We start from the raw sequence: 14,682 nt of genomic DNA, 5'->3' as shown, positions 1-14,682 counted from the left end.
TACTACTACTACTTCTGCAGCTGCCATTACTATTACTACTGCTACTGTTAGTGCTGCTACTACTACTACTACTACTACTACTGCTGCCATTACTACTACTACTTCTACTATTACTGCAACTAACGCTACTGCTACTGCTTCTATTGCTACTGCTTCTACTACACTACTGCTGTCTCCACTGCTACCACTCCGTAGCTAAATCCATTCTGAAGCAGTCGATAGGAGCATGATGGGTGGATGAGTTTGGGTGTTTCACATTGAATGCAGCAGAATTAAACACAGCTGCGGTTCGCTCTCTGCTGTGCCACATCAGCATTCTCAGCTTGACTCAGTATGTTATGTTCTATATCCTAACCCATGTTGGCCCAGAGTGAGCAGATACATACCGTACTTGACATCTGCTTTATATAGAAGTCTGTATGCTTTCTGCATTTTAGCAATCTATATTTTTCCATATTTCAGTTTCATATTGTATCACACCTAAAGGAACAGAATTTATTGTTTGATGATTGAAGCATTTAAGAGTAAAAAAAGACAACCCAACATATGGACATGCTAAGGCTTAGGATCTTCTAGGTTGAATAAAATAAAAGATTATCTCTGACATGTAATATGATTTGCAGGCAAGGGATTCTGCACAACACAAGAATACCTTGCTTTATGAAGCCATCATATTTTTCCCCTCAAGGAGCAAACTGACCCCTTGCCGATTTAAAAACTGAAGTAGTAAATGTTGTAATTTTGACTTTTGTTTATTACTGGCGCACCCCAAGAGCGCTGAGATCTGAATCCCCGGGTGAAGCGCTGTACCTGTAAGACGTAGTCGAGGACGATGTGTCGGAAGCACTTGCGCGTGGCGGTGAGGATGTTGGTGGCCTCCTCCACCTCGTGCTGCTTGTTGCGGGGAGCCTGGGCGTTCTTGGTCAGCGCCGCCTCCTTCTCCTCGCTCACCTTGTCAAACTGCTTCTTGGCCTCTTTGAACTTACGCAGGTCTCTGACGGGGGAAGGGAGACGACAGAGATTAATGGAGAACCGCTTATTAAATTTCAGCCTGGTGAGGGAATGTGTTCATTGTTTAGGTATTTATTAAATATGTGGGTGAGTAATGAATAAGGATTCAAAGTCTGTTAAAATCAAGTTAAAAAAGAAATGTAAAGCTCCTCCTAGTTTCATTAGAATGTAATGAATAATGGTTTGATGAATAAAGTTTTTCAGCAACTAATCCTGAGCATATCTACTACTTGAAGTGATAAGTTGTTGTTAACTGGTTGGAGCTATCACCAGATGGTGCAGCAAATATCTAAAGTCCGATGGCACTTTTACACAATTGAGGGAGAAACTTGCACGGGTTTTGAGAAATTCCCCCGACTGAGGTCAAAAAAGACATTTCCACAACTTGTTTTCGACAATCTTGTGAGGTGAAAGGTGGCATGTAAAAGGAAGCGAGGCTATCTCTGGTTAAGAAATAACAAAAATAAGGTCAGGTGACAGTATGAACACACAAGGGTCAGTGGTGATTTCACTCATCCGCAAATTAAAGAGGGTTTAAACAAACAAAACTATTTGCCAAAACTGCCATGTCACTTTAAATGACACAGGAAGGTAACCACTTATTTTGAGAAGTACGAGTCCTCCGGCTCTGTACCCTGCATTTGTTCCTTGGTGCGTTTACACTAAGTGAGATTAAGTCACATTTGTGTGCAACAAGGCAGTGAGTAATTGTGAGAGGAACATGCTTCCCAGCATTCCCTGAGAAGCCCGGTGCTGCTGATGTGGGTGTTTAGCCTTTCTGCGCCAGGGGCAAAGACGGCTAATCCTTAATAATGAAATAAACCAGAAGCCCCCACGGCTTTCCGCTCTCGTACAAGCCGTCTGGAATGCAACGCTGTATTAGGCGGTCTGAAACTAGATTTGAATGGGAAAATATTATTGACGATACTAATTGCTTTTTACAAGCGTCCTCAAATGCCTCGTCTTATTACACATCAGATATGCAACAGCCCCCGAGCTTCTCATTCATATTCATGTTTTCAATGAGAGCAGGCTTTCTCCCTCTCAGCCAGTATGTTATCATCAGTGGGATATTTGTCAGGGTCTTATCATGCTATACGCTTAAACCAATGAAGATTAAAGAGCAGCTACTGGGAAATACATTAAATAAAAAGCAGTGATTGGAAGGCAGTGATGGAACTGTCAATGCAATCCAAAACACAACAAGACAACGGTACTATTTTTCTTTCCTTTTCCTACTTGTTTCTACTTGTTAATTTTTTTTTGTTGAGGCACATTAAGACTTGCATTTGATGAGAAATGCATTAAGAAAGAGAAGCATTATTACACACACATATACATTATTAAAGGTCTTTATTAACCTTGCATTGTTCTATTTGACAATTGAAAAACAAATTTAAGAGACTGATGCATTTTGGCCAAAGTACTGCATTGGCGTCAAAACAGGTGGCTGAAATAAGTCAGTTTTGTTAATAAATGAATGAATGTTTTATTTAAAAGTGAAAAAGGCCTGGGTTGTCTTCACTTCTGGTTCCTATATGCTTATTTAGCAGTTTCTGTTCAGCAGCGTCTACTATTCCTCTGACATGAATTTGAACGGAAAGTTTTCTTTGTTCACCTCAAATACTTCCAGTGTTCCTCATTGTAAGTCGGTCGGGATAAAAGCGTCTGCTAAATCCCTAAAATGTAAATGTGCTTTTGCTCCTACTTACAGAGAGATTACAGGAAAAAAAAGTGAATTTAGGCCATTCTTCAAAAGCTGAATTGCTCGGAGATATTACCCGCTTTATCAATCTTTGCTCAATCGATACTCACTCTTTGACAAACGTTTGAAGCTGGGTCTTGATTGATCTCTGGGCCTGATCAAACAATATCTGTGAAGAAAGAAAGGGCGATTACTTCTTTCATGTGCTTAGCAAAAGAGCTTCCCTCTACAAGTCCCACAGTTCAAGCATTTCACATCTTGTAGGCACTTCTGTAAGAAAGCAACAAATGTTGGATAAAGGATTCAATTTCCAGGCTGCAGGCTTTTCTGCAAGTCAGCATTCAGCACCTCCGCATACCAGGGTGTTTCTTAACATCACAGGGTGCAATTTAGCAGAAATAAATGCAGCTAAATTTACACAAACAGGCTGACTTTGTAAATTCCCCTCATAAAGGCATAAACATAAGCAGAGAAATGACGTGATGTGCTTATTCTCGTTAGTGAGTCATACCCTTATTAACCTGCATGCTTCCTTAAAAACAAGCCATCAGCAAAAACCCCCTCTCTCTCTAAATGGGGTCACATCAGTCTGATTTCAGAGCCAGACGACACAATACGAGCAGTGTGGCTGCGATGGCCGACCAGTGACAAACAGATTGAGCACTGTGCTTGAATGGATCATGTGCTTGAAGATCGCTGAGTGGCAAAAACTTATCCGGCAGTCAGCTGACGCGACCGCAGTCTCCGCTGTTGAGTCACGGTCTCAGGCCCCGCACTGTGGCTCCTTGAGGCTTTTAGGGGACTAGTCTAGGAAGCTAATAAGGGGACTTAGGGAAGAAAGTCTCCACTGTCGAGTCACGGTCTCCCGCCCACCCTGTGGCTCCTGTGGAATTTAGGGTGCTAGTTGAGAAGACATATACCTCGTCTTCACTGACCAGGGTGTAGCTTTGCAATGTCACCGTCTGGCTCAACGCTACAACCGAGACTGTGTTTAAAACCTGACCAAACCTGAAAAAAAACCACCCAAAAAACTCCCACATAGGGGATGAACAGGTTGTAAATAGACATGTAAGATGTAATCCTCTCCCGAGTACTTTTTTCACTTCATATTGTGGAAAAGTTTTGCACAGTATTTACCTTTAATCGCTAACAGCAATATTAAATTTATCGGTTTAAAAAAATGAAAAGTTTGGAAGAACAACAATGAAACTGTCAATTGTCTTTCTATTTATTTTGCTATTCTCTTCTCTTACTCTACTACTGAAACTAAATGCAAATTCAAGGTGGACGTGATATTACTTCCAAATCCTGACGTTCCTGGGACAGCTGCCTAATCAATGGGAGACACAAAACAACTGAATAGATATTAATACAACGGTCTGCACCAATGTTGAAAACTATTGGGTTACAACTGTAAATATAGCACCAAAATGAAAGTTAAAACATCTTTAGTTGTTCATAGCTGCTATCTGCATTGTTTTGTGAAATCGGGACCTAAATATCTTTCTGATATCACTTCAAAACTGTTTCCAAAGCCGTTTCAATATGAATTTTTACATGAAAATTTTTTTATGAAATGCTTGCCGGAAGCTCGCCCCCAAACGTGCTACACAGAGCTAACAGAGACACAGCATAACAAGGGTCAACTTCCACTGTCGAGTCACAGACTCCAGCTCATCCTGTGGCTCCTTCGAGTGTTTAAGGGACTATTCTAGGACACTAATAAGGGGACAAACAGAGGAAACTTCAGTCTCCATTATTGACTGCCAATCTCAGGCCCACCTTAGGATTTATGGGGCAAGTCAAGGAGGCTAATGAGGAGACTTGCGGGAAAAAAAGGCCACTAAAATCAGTTAATGTCTCAGGCTGGATCCTGGGCTTCTTGGAGAGTTTGGGGCGACAAGGGAGGATATAGTAAATCCAAATAACAAGGGATGCATCTGGCGTCACGTTTGTACATTGGAAGACCACACTATAAAACCTGCAACCAGAATAACTCTAATACCCTGACTCAAACCTACAAAGCTTCTCCCTTGTATTTCAGCGATCTCCGGGACGACGACCAAGTTGTAAAAAGTTCTACACGGCAATGTTTATCTTGGTAACGTTTGGTTTTGGTTCCAGCGGGCAAACACTCCATAACACTGGAGGTAGGGGATGTGTTTTACAAGACAGGAAACCTCTCTCTCTGTAACATGGACTTTATAGACAGGAGATTGGTTATTTTTACAGTTTGGTTTGTTTTCTCAAGCTATGTTGAGATTCCAGTGATGGTTGGAAAAAAAAAAAAACACCTTCCAGGGAGCGAAAACACTCTTTTAACCATTATTTATGAAGGGAAGAGTTTGCTGGGCACGTTTTCAGCAACACTAAGTAGCTCTACTGGAGGAGTTGGGGGGTTCAGTGCCTTGCTCAAAGGCACCTCAACAGCAGTTTCTCATTCACTTTCCCCTTCCCAGCTTCAAACTAGCAATCCCTCCACTCACAACCCCACTTCTATCTCCATCCTCTAGACTTGCTGTTGTCCTCCCCAGCAGTAAATAAAGCTCTGACAGTTAAAGAGCCGCTTCGGACCACCGGCCCGGCTCTGTGTTTTGTTATCCTCCATCCTACATCCTGTTTCACACGGCAGCGCTGTCATACCGTGTGATAGTTGATCATCTCCTGCAGGCTCTCGGCAAACTTTGTGAGACTGGACTGTGGAGAGAAAAGGAAAACTGTTAAACAAAGGCAGGGAGAGAGAGACACACTGTCTGAGTATAATACTAATAGCACAAGTGCCACTTAGACGTAGAATGACAATACATTATAATAAAACACAAAGCAGTCTATGAAGCAAACAATACAAAGCTAGGCATGAATTAAAATGAGGTTACATAAGAATAAAATGTCAAATGCACATTTCTACTGCATGCCGGATTACAGACACACACACACAAATTCTTCTGTGAGGCAGGTACGGCTACGAGGAAACCGTAGTCGTTTTGGAGCAACAATGGCGCTTTGGGAGAGAATTCCTCAGCTGATGTATTCTCTCTCTAAATACACACTGCGGCTGAACTTCAGACCCAGGGGAGCGGCACTGGGGGAAATACACAAAAAGGCAGAGAGGAAGCGCAGGCCTCTCCATGCAAAAACCCGTATGAGAAAAAAACCAAAACATCTGACCTCCGCAGGGCTCGGAGGACCAACGCTCACGTTTTCATCGAGGACGGGATTTTACCCAGCCTCAGGTTTTTTTTTTCCCCATTAAACTTTTTTCTTTTCATTTAATCTGGTAATCGCATCAAGATTAAAAATCTCTTTCCTCAAGAGAGACAAGAGAGAAATATACACAGGCAGAGAGGAAGTGTAGGCCTATCCATGCAAAACTTGTGTGAGAAAAAACAGAAACATCTGACCTCTACAAACATAGGAAGACAGGCACTCTGCTTTTACACAGAACATAATTTAACTCAGCCTTGGGTTTATATTTAGCCATTATTCAATCATTGTAATTAGAGAGATTTCCCAAAAAAATCTGCATCATGGTAAAGAAACAAAAAACATGTACAAGCAAAACAGCAATAGTCATATAAGTCAAGACAAGTCCAATAGTGGAAAGTAATAATGCTATCAAGTTTCTATGGTGCAGATCAAGCTGGGTGTTTTTTTGTTTACCTCGATGACCTCATCTTTGGTGGACTGCTGAGCTAGTTCCCGGATCCCGTTGACAAACTGTTTGTTGGCTGTGTTGTAGGCTTTGCCGGCATCAATCATCCCAATACACAGCTTCACCAGCTACAGACAGACAGAGAGAGAGAGAGAGAGAGAGAGACAGAGGGAAATGTATATATATATATATATATATATATATATATATATATATATATATATATATATATATATAGAGAGAGAGAGAGAGAGAGAGAAAGTAAGAGAAAGAGAGAGAAAGAAACGGTGAGAGGGAGATAACACTTGAATTAGGGAAAACTAAAAAACAGTGCTAGTCATTGCTTCAGGGCATTCTTTCATATTCAAACACCGGAAATTTCCTGCTTAAAATAGATTTGGGAATCTTAGAGAGAGGTGCTGCAGGATATAAGACCAACACTGAAAAACAAGACGTTTATATCAATTTCTTGGTAATTAACAACAGACACTTCTTTCCCTTCTGACTCATTGGGGGCGAGGATAATTCCAGGTTATGTAAACTCACAAACAAACCCTGGCCGTTGTCCATCTCCTCCCACACAGGAGGTGGCAGAGAGGCTGAACGCTCCTCTGCAGCCTGAACAGAATAACTTAACAACTTCTTTTTCACTTTCTGTCAAAGACGAAGGATTTCATTCCAAAAACACTATACATCCATCTTCAGAAAACACAGATGATTTTAGACTCCAACATCACATTATTTTGGTAGCAAGGGTCAGAAGATGAGAGGTAACTTTAATGGCAAGCCATGATGTGCTTTACTTTAATGCAAACAAACATCATGCAAGAGAAGATGTCACTTTTTCCCCGCAAATCATGGATATAAGTAGACTAAGCAGCCTGTGTGTTAGAGTTGTCAAAAAATATTACTGAGACAAGGAGGAGGATCCTACTTGTCTTGGTAATACTTTACTTCTTTACTGTTTCTCTGAACATGCATGAATATGCTTACACACACTGTCACTCAATACCACACTCTCACTTCCTCTGTGATTTCTTTCTCTGTATGAGTGTTTTTTATTTTTTTTATTTTATTTTATGTCGCTTACTTGTCATCTTACACATTTTGCCATTGTTTCGACCTGCTTTTTTCTTTAGTTTGGCATGAGGTGAGACATTCTTAGAAGGCTCTTGGGTTTCTTTTAATCTCACATGTGCAAATCTGTATTTTTGTCTATCACCGTGCTTCTAATTCCCGCCACTTCTCTTTTATCATTCCGCAAATCAACGGAACTTATAAAACGCCCATCCGCCCACTGGCAAGGATTCTTCCCAGAAGCTTCATTCTTGCTCAACGACTCCTGAGAAGCAAAGAGAACTGAAACTACGCACCATTTGGCACAAACTCCTTCCCCCTCATGTGCAGCCATTCATTCATTCACCCTAGCGGCTCCGACCACTTACCCCCCCGATCACACTTAATGAAGTTCATTCATTTCAAAGAACAGTCTGTTACCGCTGCATCATTCTGTTGCAGATGCACTGCGCTGCGTTCATTAGATTTATTCTATTTCTTTATTGACACAAACTAAACCAACTGTTGTTTTGCCCTGTTGTCCACCATGTTTGTCGTTTAGATTTCCGACATGAGCCTGTGGATATTTGGCAGAAGAAAATTATTATTACTTCAGTACATTTTTTCAGCTTATTTTATCAGTAGTTAACTTCTCAACAGAGCTTAGAAAGCTTTGCGGGGGGTGTATTTTCTCCTCCTCTTCTTCTTCTTCTTTTTTTTCTTCAAAGCTAAACTGTCTAGTAATCATATCTGACCTCAATCTAACCTGAACCAAGAAGATCCCAAGCCCTCACTATGAGGCACCAGACATCCACTGTTATTGTCTACAGTCTGTCTACTTGACATCTTGGGGAAATAGCTCTTGCAATAGAAGATTTAATATTGGCCCAATTAAAAGTGTGTTGTTTTAAGATTAAACACGGCTGTGTCAGTGCTTGTGTGGCAGAGCGGGGGTGGGGGCGAGGGGGGGGGGGGGGGGGGTATTCTAAGAAAAGCACGAACTCTAGCCTCTTCATCCCCTTGTCTCCACCCACCTACACACACACGCACACACACACAAACACACACTCCAGCAGATCCTTCCTCTCCAAGGCCAGAGGGAAGTGAGGCTGGGACTGAGTCACATCCAGGGGGAGGAGGGTGGGACTCTGTAGGTCCAGGAACAATGAGCTGGGATCTCCCAAGTCTCACCCTCAGCATGTGAAACTACTGCTCTCAGGTCAGCAGGGGACCGTTATGAGGAGGGAGTGGTTTGCTAACAGGACAGGAAACTGAGGGTGGGTTCACACCGATCATGTTTGGAGCGGTTTATTCAAACTCAGGAGTGTTTACTGCTTTAGCTGGGGTCGGAAATGCTTGAAAAGGTTGAAAATGCAGGTCTTGGTTGTCTTCCAGGAGTGAGAATATAATTCGAACAAACTACAGGAAATATTCCCAAAATGCAAGGCTTTGTGGGTATAAGCAGTTACAGATGCTTGGAAAGCCTAGTGTAACAAAATGAAATGAGGGCAAACAGCAGTGTGGACTGATGCTCATAATCAGCTATTTCTTCATGTGTTCTTCACTAGTATGAAAACTAGAGAAGGTAAACTATGCCGAGCACAAATAAGTTCATCATCCTTAGCTGAAGTTACAGGGACTGGAGTTTTGTTTTGACTCCTCCCACCACCAAAATCTCTAACCTTGCTGGATGACAAGTTAAAAAACTCTGTTCAATAATCAATCATTCAGACTTTTGCTTACAAGCCCTGGTTCACCTGAAATTGATCAGTGTGAACCTAAATGAACCAAATACAAAAAAAGTAACATTTTCCACTGAGATTTGGTAGAAAAAGAGCTGTAGATGTGATCGTTCCCAACTTTTTCCAAGGGAATCCATGGGTCACAGTGGCTGGTGGATTCCAAAATTCAGCAGCCATTTTTACAATTTGACCAGCCAAATGTGAGTGTTAGAATAGAACAGGATCTCCAAATGATGGTTGGTTACCTGCCGAAATGGCTGGTAGAGTGAATTCACCAGCATTTGGCTGGTGGTTGGTGTTAATTTCCCAATGTGTTTGCAATGAACAGACATGTGATCTGGGTCAAAGCTTCAGGCTCACTGATCCATCTGAGTTACTGCGGAGTGACTAAGAATTTTTAGGAGTTTAAACCACTAAATTGCCCAATTAGGCCTACATACTGCAGTGTAATGACTAATGGGTTTCTTCACAAATCCGTCTGAGACACACATATCTGCACACACTGTGTCTATTTTAATGTCTTACTCAAACGCACTTTGCCAGAGACATACTGGCTGCTGCGGGGTTCAGACCTGTGGCTCTCCGGTTACAGGATGGCCTCTGTAACTGCCAGGCCGCCAAGTTGAACAAATGAACAATAAAGCAATGTTTTTCATGGGTGGTACTCACTTTGTCGAGCTTGGATTCCAACTCGCAGACATCCCCCTCCACTTCCTCTATGGTGGCTCTGTGGGGACAAAAAAAACAAAAACATTTTGAGCATTAGTCTATATTTTCAGTGTTAGGCAATAATTCAGAGGCATAGGCTAGATGGTGGAAAGGGGATATAGGACACATTGCGGGGGCGTCCTGTGGTTCAGTGTGTTAAAGTGCATACCATGTACTCCCTTTATGAGAATTTGGTTCACCGTCTGTGTCACATTATCCCCATCTCTCCTTTTCCCATCTTTCCTGTCTCCACTGTATAATGTCTAATCAAGCAAGAATGTTTGAAAATAAAAAAAAATCTAAATGTCTGCTTTCCACACAGATATCACATTTCTTTCACTAGTTATAAAGACAATGTTAATGTTCCACATGACAGCATGAAGAGAAGCACGAAACAGGAAAAGAAAAGAGGGAGAAGTACAAAGAGCAGCAGAACTATGGCTAAAACTATATCCTGATTATTAATCATGATCATTTATCTCGATCATTTTTTGCAATTTTTGCTTCTTAAATCAACATCTTGACTATTTTTAACTACAGTGGGCATTTCAAGTTAAGTTAAATTAAATGATGAATGAACAATTAGTAATTGTGGAAACTTAAATTGCGATACACAATAATACACAATTGTGCAGTTCTGGCATGCACACACACATACACACACATACAAACAAACACACACACAAACACCATAAGAGGCAGCCAGATTGAGAGCGGCCATATCGGGTAACGCCACAGGCCTGAGTCAGTTTGGCGTTTTGCTCTTTAAAACGTGACAAAGCACAGCTTGGTTCTCCACAGGAACAACAGCCGACGAGCATCAGAGCGCCGCGGCGGGGGAAGAGGAAACTAGAACAACCTCACCCCGGCAATAATCTCCACACATCTTATTATTATAGCCTAAATAACGTTTTGTAACATTTTACAGTTGCCTTGTTCCAGTCTATTAGCCTGTAGGAAAAGTATGGCAAGTACATATTAATACTCCATAAGTGGTTGATGAAAATCTATCTAAAACACTGTGATCTTACAAGGGTGCAAAACCATAAAATACAAGTGCAACCATGACTAATAATGTGATAGGGTGATACTTTATTTTTTGCCCTGCTCAAGTACATTTCAACAGGGTGGAAGATGTTCCTCTAATCACTACGACACCCTGGGCATACACTTTGTGCTTAGATTAGATACATAAGTCCATTATGTATGGGACATTATTTATGTGACGTACTTACGCAGCTTTATTGTGTTTTTAATATACTTTTCCACAATACAGTGCGATAACACCGTTGTAAAGTATGACCTGATGTTGCACTGTGTGAACACTGATCATGGACCATTAGTGAAAGAACATACAGATTTAAAAGCCACAACAGGCACCACAAGGAGATAAAATAGTGAAAGAAAGAGCTAGGCAAGCAAATGACTGTAGGACTTTGTCCAGGACACACGCATCATAAAAACTGTATGACCTATATCACATACAGTACATAATACTACTAATCTCTACTGTCATTAGTTCCAAATATTGCCTTGTCACACATTTTATAGGTACACTGGAATATTTTAAATCTTTTTTCTTTTGGTGCAGTTGGCGCTCTTTGGCACTCAGCATTTGTTCCTTGTAAATGTGATGATATATAATTCTGAGCTTATTCTACTGTTGCCCTCAGTGTAAATCAGTGTAGATAAGAGCAACAGCTTACGGCCTGAAATGTAAATGTAAAAGTAAACCCCTTAAGGCTCACTCTTACTTTTCAAGGGCAAACACTCCTAGGAAATTATTCAGCACTGTCATTTGAGATAAAACTGGTCAGGGAGATATTTGGCCTGACAAGTACAGTAAGCCCATTCCTCCGATTAGTCTCTATTGTTTGAACTGCCAGCGTTTCATCTGAGTAAATGGGATGGAGGCTTGCAATTTAGTCTAGCAAAGGAATGGCACTTCAAAGTCAAACCCAGCCCAATTATTTTCTGATGCTCTATTGATCCCTGAAGGGAAAAAGGTCAGAGGTCAGGGTCAGCTACAGAGCAGCCCCCTGGAGCTGGTAGGGATTTAGTGTCTTGCTCAAGAACACTTTGGCAGGGTGGATGCGTGCCGAATTCCCTCACTACATCATCCTGCTGTCTCTTGTTCATGTGAAACCAGCATGAGCTCTCAGCAACAGATCCTGGTAAAGGTCTAATCACATTTCTATACCACAGTCCAATGGAAAATTTGAGAAAGGTGACTGCTAGTTGTAGTGGCAATGGTGTTGCATCAACAGCCGGGGCAGCAACTCTAGTTTACGACTGGATGCTGATTGCCATTGTTGCCTGTCAACATTACCTCACCAACAAATAGGAAATAAGACAACCGTGAACCAAGTACAAAAAGTTCTCAGCGCAGTAGGATGTGTATAATTTAAAGTAGTGGGCATTTTTTTATTCATATCTGCCATTTATATTCCTCATGTATTAGCTTTTACTCATTGTTAATTTAATTGCTTGTAAAGCACCTTATAGCTACTTTGGAAAATCCTATAAAAAAGTTACTATTATCATTACGTGATTCAGTTGCCCATCATTCAGTAGAAACATGTTTCTTCTGTCAGTTTATTTGGCAGTGGTGCTTGGGTACTTGGGGTTTTTCAGTGAGTTATTTTTAGTTTTGGTACCTCATCCATCCCTGTTTTGGTCTCAGTTCTAGTTTTAGTTCTGGTTGCAGTGTTCATTTTTTTTCTTGAGATTATTCATAAAAACATAAAAGAAAACCGCCGCACCCTTTTTGTTTTAGGACGGAAATTAGAACATATTAGCCTCATTTTAATTCCATGTGTTCTCTAGCAGTTGTGGTAAATTCCTTTTTTTTCCTGTGGTGGCATAAAACTGCTGAATGAACACAGAGGACACACTGGATTATGAGTGATTCACAGCAGTAGGGCTGTGCGGTTTAAAGGCATAGGACCTGTGTGATTAAGTAAAAAAAAAAAATAAAAAATAAGAGAAAAGAGCGTGTGCTGTCGACAGAGCTTATCTCAGCCTCTCCACACATCCCAGCGCTGTTCCCCATCAGAGTAATGAGGCTCCGATAGGGATCAGGGACGGTCTGAATAAGCGTTTGAGGGGAAGACGGGCTTATTCCTCCACGGACGTTTGGTTTCATCACGATGTAACGCTACTAGAGGTGAATTGGCCGTAAGAAAACTCCTGTAGATGCATAGTTATGCGTGTCAATGTTGTGGGTGGATGGCTGCAGTATAAGGCGTGGGGATTAAGAGTGACACCCAGCGGAGCAGCGGGTGGGCGCTCGCCAAACCCCCTCCAGCTGTTTGCTCGCCCGGCTGGTCTCACGCTGACAGGCTCCAACATCTGGTCACTGTCAGGGAAAAACAAGACGCAGCCGGAGGAGAGCTGTCGACGTCCAAGGGGAACGTACCGGTATGAAGGATGCTCGTAAAAAAAGAAGGGATTTGTATGTAGAGTTACGGGGATATGTGTACTAGGGTTGGGGCCATTCATGAATTGAGCTGAGACTGCATGGTAAAACCCGATTCAGTTCCTGGAGTTGGAATTGGAATTGCACCCAGCTCTAGGGAAACAGAATTGGAATTGAATTGGAATGACAGGAAACACAATTGAATTCCATTAATTTCCTTGAAAATTCACTTCTAAGAGTTTGTCTTGACTCGATAAACATTATAAATCAAACATTACGAATCAAATAAAAGGCAGTTAAACAAATTCATTGTTCACTGTATTTGAGGCCTTGTCATCCTTGTACCATATGTGTCTGCATGTACCGTGAAGGTCCAAGTTGTCAGTGAGTCTGCACCAACATCACAAATTCCTGTACAATCATTGTACTTGGCGATTAAAATGAATCTGATAGAATCCGTACATCCTTTGCATCGGTGTCTCGTTTAAATGAGCTTTTACATTTGTGCTTAATCAGCAAGGAGCAACGCTGACCTAAACGCAACCTTGAAGTCTTTGGACACATTCCTAGAAAAGAATGTAACCGCTGTGCAGAAGGTATTAGGGACCTTCCTGCACAAACAAACCAAGTCTGTCTGAAATTTGTCTTCTAGCCACAGAAACGGCACTACTCTCGGATTCAGCAAGGTTAAGTCTCGAGTGAAAAACCGCTGGATGGTTGGCCTTTGGAAGAATAGCCAGTTACGTTGTGTCAAGCAAATGCAAGGTAGCCTAAACAGTGGTGAAGCAGCAGAGGGAGTGCAGAGTTGACAACAGGGTGGGAAATTACCACCAGCCATCAGCCAAATTCTGCTACATTTTGGCTTTGCAAGTAAGTTTGTCTACTCCATCAACCACTTTGGCAGGTAACCAACAATGTTAGCAAGCATCTGCTCTTCTGAAGTGTCCTTGAGCAAGATGCTAAATCCCTATCAGCTTCAGGAGGGGTGTTCTTGGTTGGGTTCCTGCCATGGTTGGGGGCTCTGAAAAAGGCCCTTGTTGATCAGGTGCTGGCTGAGCTAGACTAAAAGGAGCAGGGAGTGAGCTGTCACTGTACCCATCAAGTGTCATCAACTCCATGCCTCTGCTGATATCTCCTCTTGTTTCACATTTCAGCAAAGGTGGTCTCACAGCTCTGGGATGCCAGAATTTACTGTTGAGCCTGTTGAAAGTGACGTGGGCCTACTTCTACCAAATATATTATGGGTAGTGCCCACTTTATAACCCCAAAGAAATGCCCGCACTCACCCAGTCCCTTAAGCCTGGGTCACACTAGGCGATTGTAAGGGTGATTCTAAGCCTGACTGGAATCTGGGCTATAAAAACATTCAGCACCGATTATCCTGTAGTGT

The 14,682-nt window shown here is 41.8% G+C and overlaps 1 protein-coding gene across 3 annotated transcripts in view; it reads right to left on the bottom strand.

Annotated features, from left to right (window-relative positions):
* LOC139663872 (arf-GAP with coiled-coil, ANK repeat and PH domain-containing protein 2-like) overlaps nt 1-9,890 on the bottom strand; it is a 50,038-nt gene extending 40,148 nt beyond the window's left edge. For all 3 annotated transcript variants that reach the window (XM_071542641.1, XM_071542642.1, XM_071542640.1), the window contains exons 1-5: nt 9,836-9,890; nt 6,377-6,496; nt 5,360-5,413; nt 2,827-2,885; nt 811-994 (exon numbers count right to left, since the gene is read on the bottom strand). In XM_071542641.1, coding sequence (XP_071398742.1) covers nt 811-994; nt 2,827-2,885; nt 5,360-5,413; nt 6,377-6,475 — 396 coding nt within the window. In that variant the 5' untranslated portion in view covers nt 6,476-6,496; nt 9,836-9,890. The remainder of the gene's footprint in view (nt 1-810; nt 995-2,826; nt 2,886-5,359; nt 5,414-6,376; nt 6,497-9,835) is intronic.
* Nucleotides 9,891-14,682: the final 4,792 nt, after the last annotated feature.

Source organism: Centroberyx affinis, unplaced genomic scaffold (genome assembly GCF_046629955.1).
Source record: "Centroberyx affinis isolate AG114_WGS23_722 - 3 ecotype Tasmania unplaced genomic scaffold, CSIRO-AGI_Caff_v1 ptg004141l_1, whole genome shotgun sequence".
Lineage (NCBI taxonomy): Eukaryota > Metazoa > Chordata > Actinopteri > Beryciformes > Berycidae > Centroberyx > Centroberyx affinis.
The sequence above is the reverse complement of the archived record's forward strand: the minus strand, read 5'-3'. Positions and strand labels throughout refer to the sequence as shown.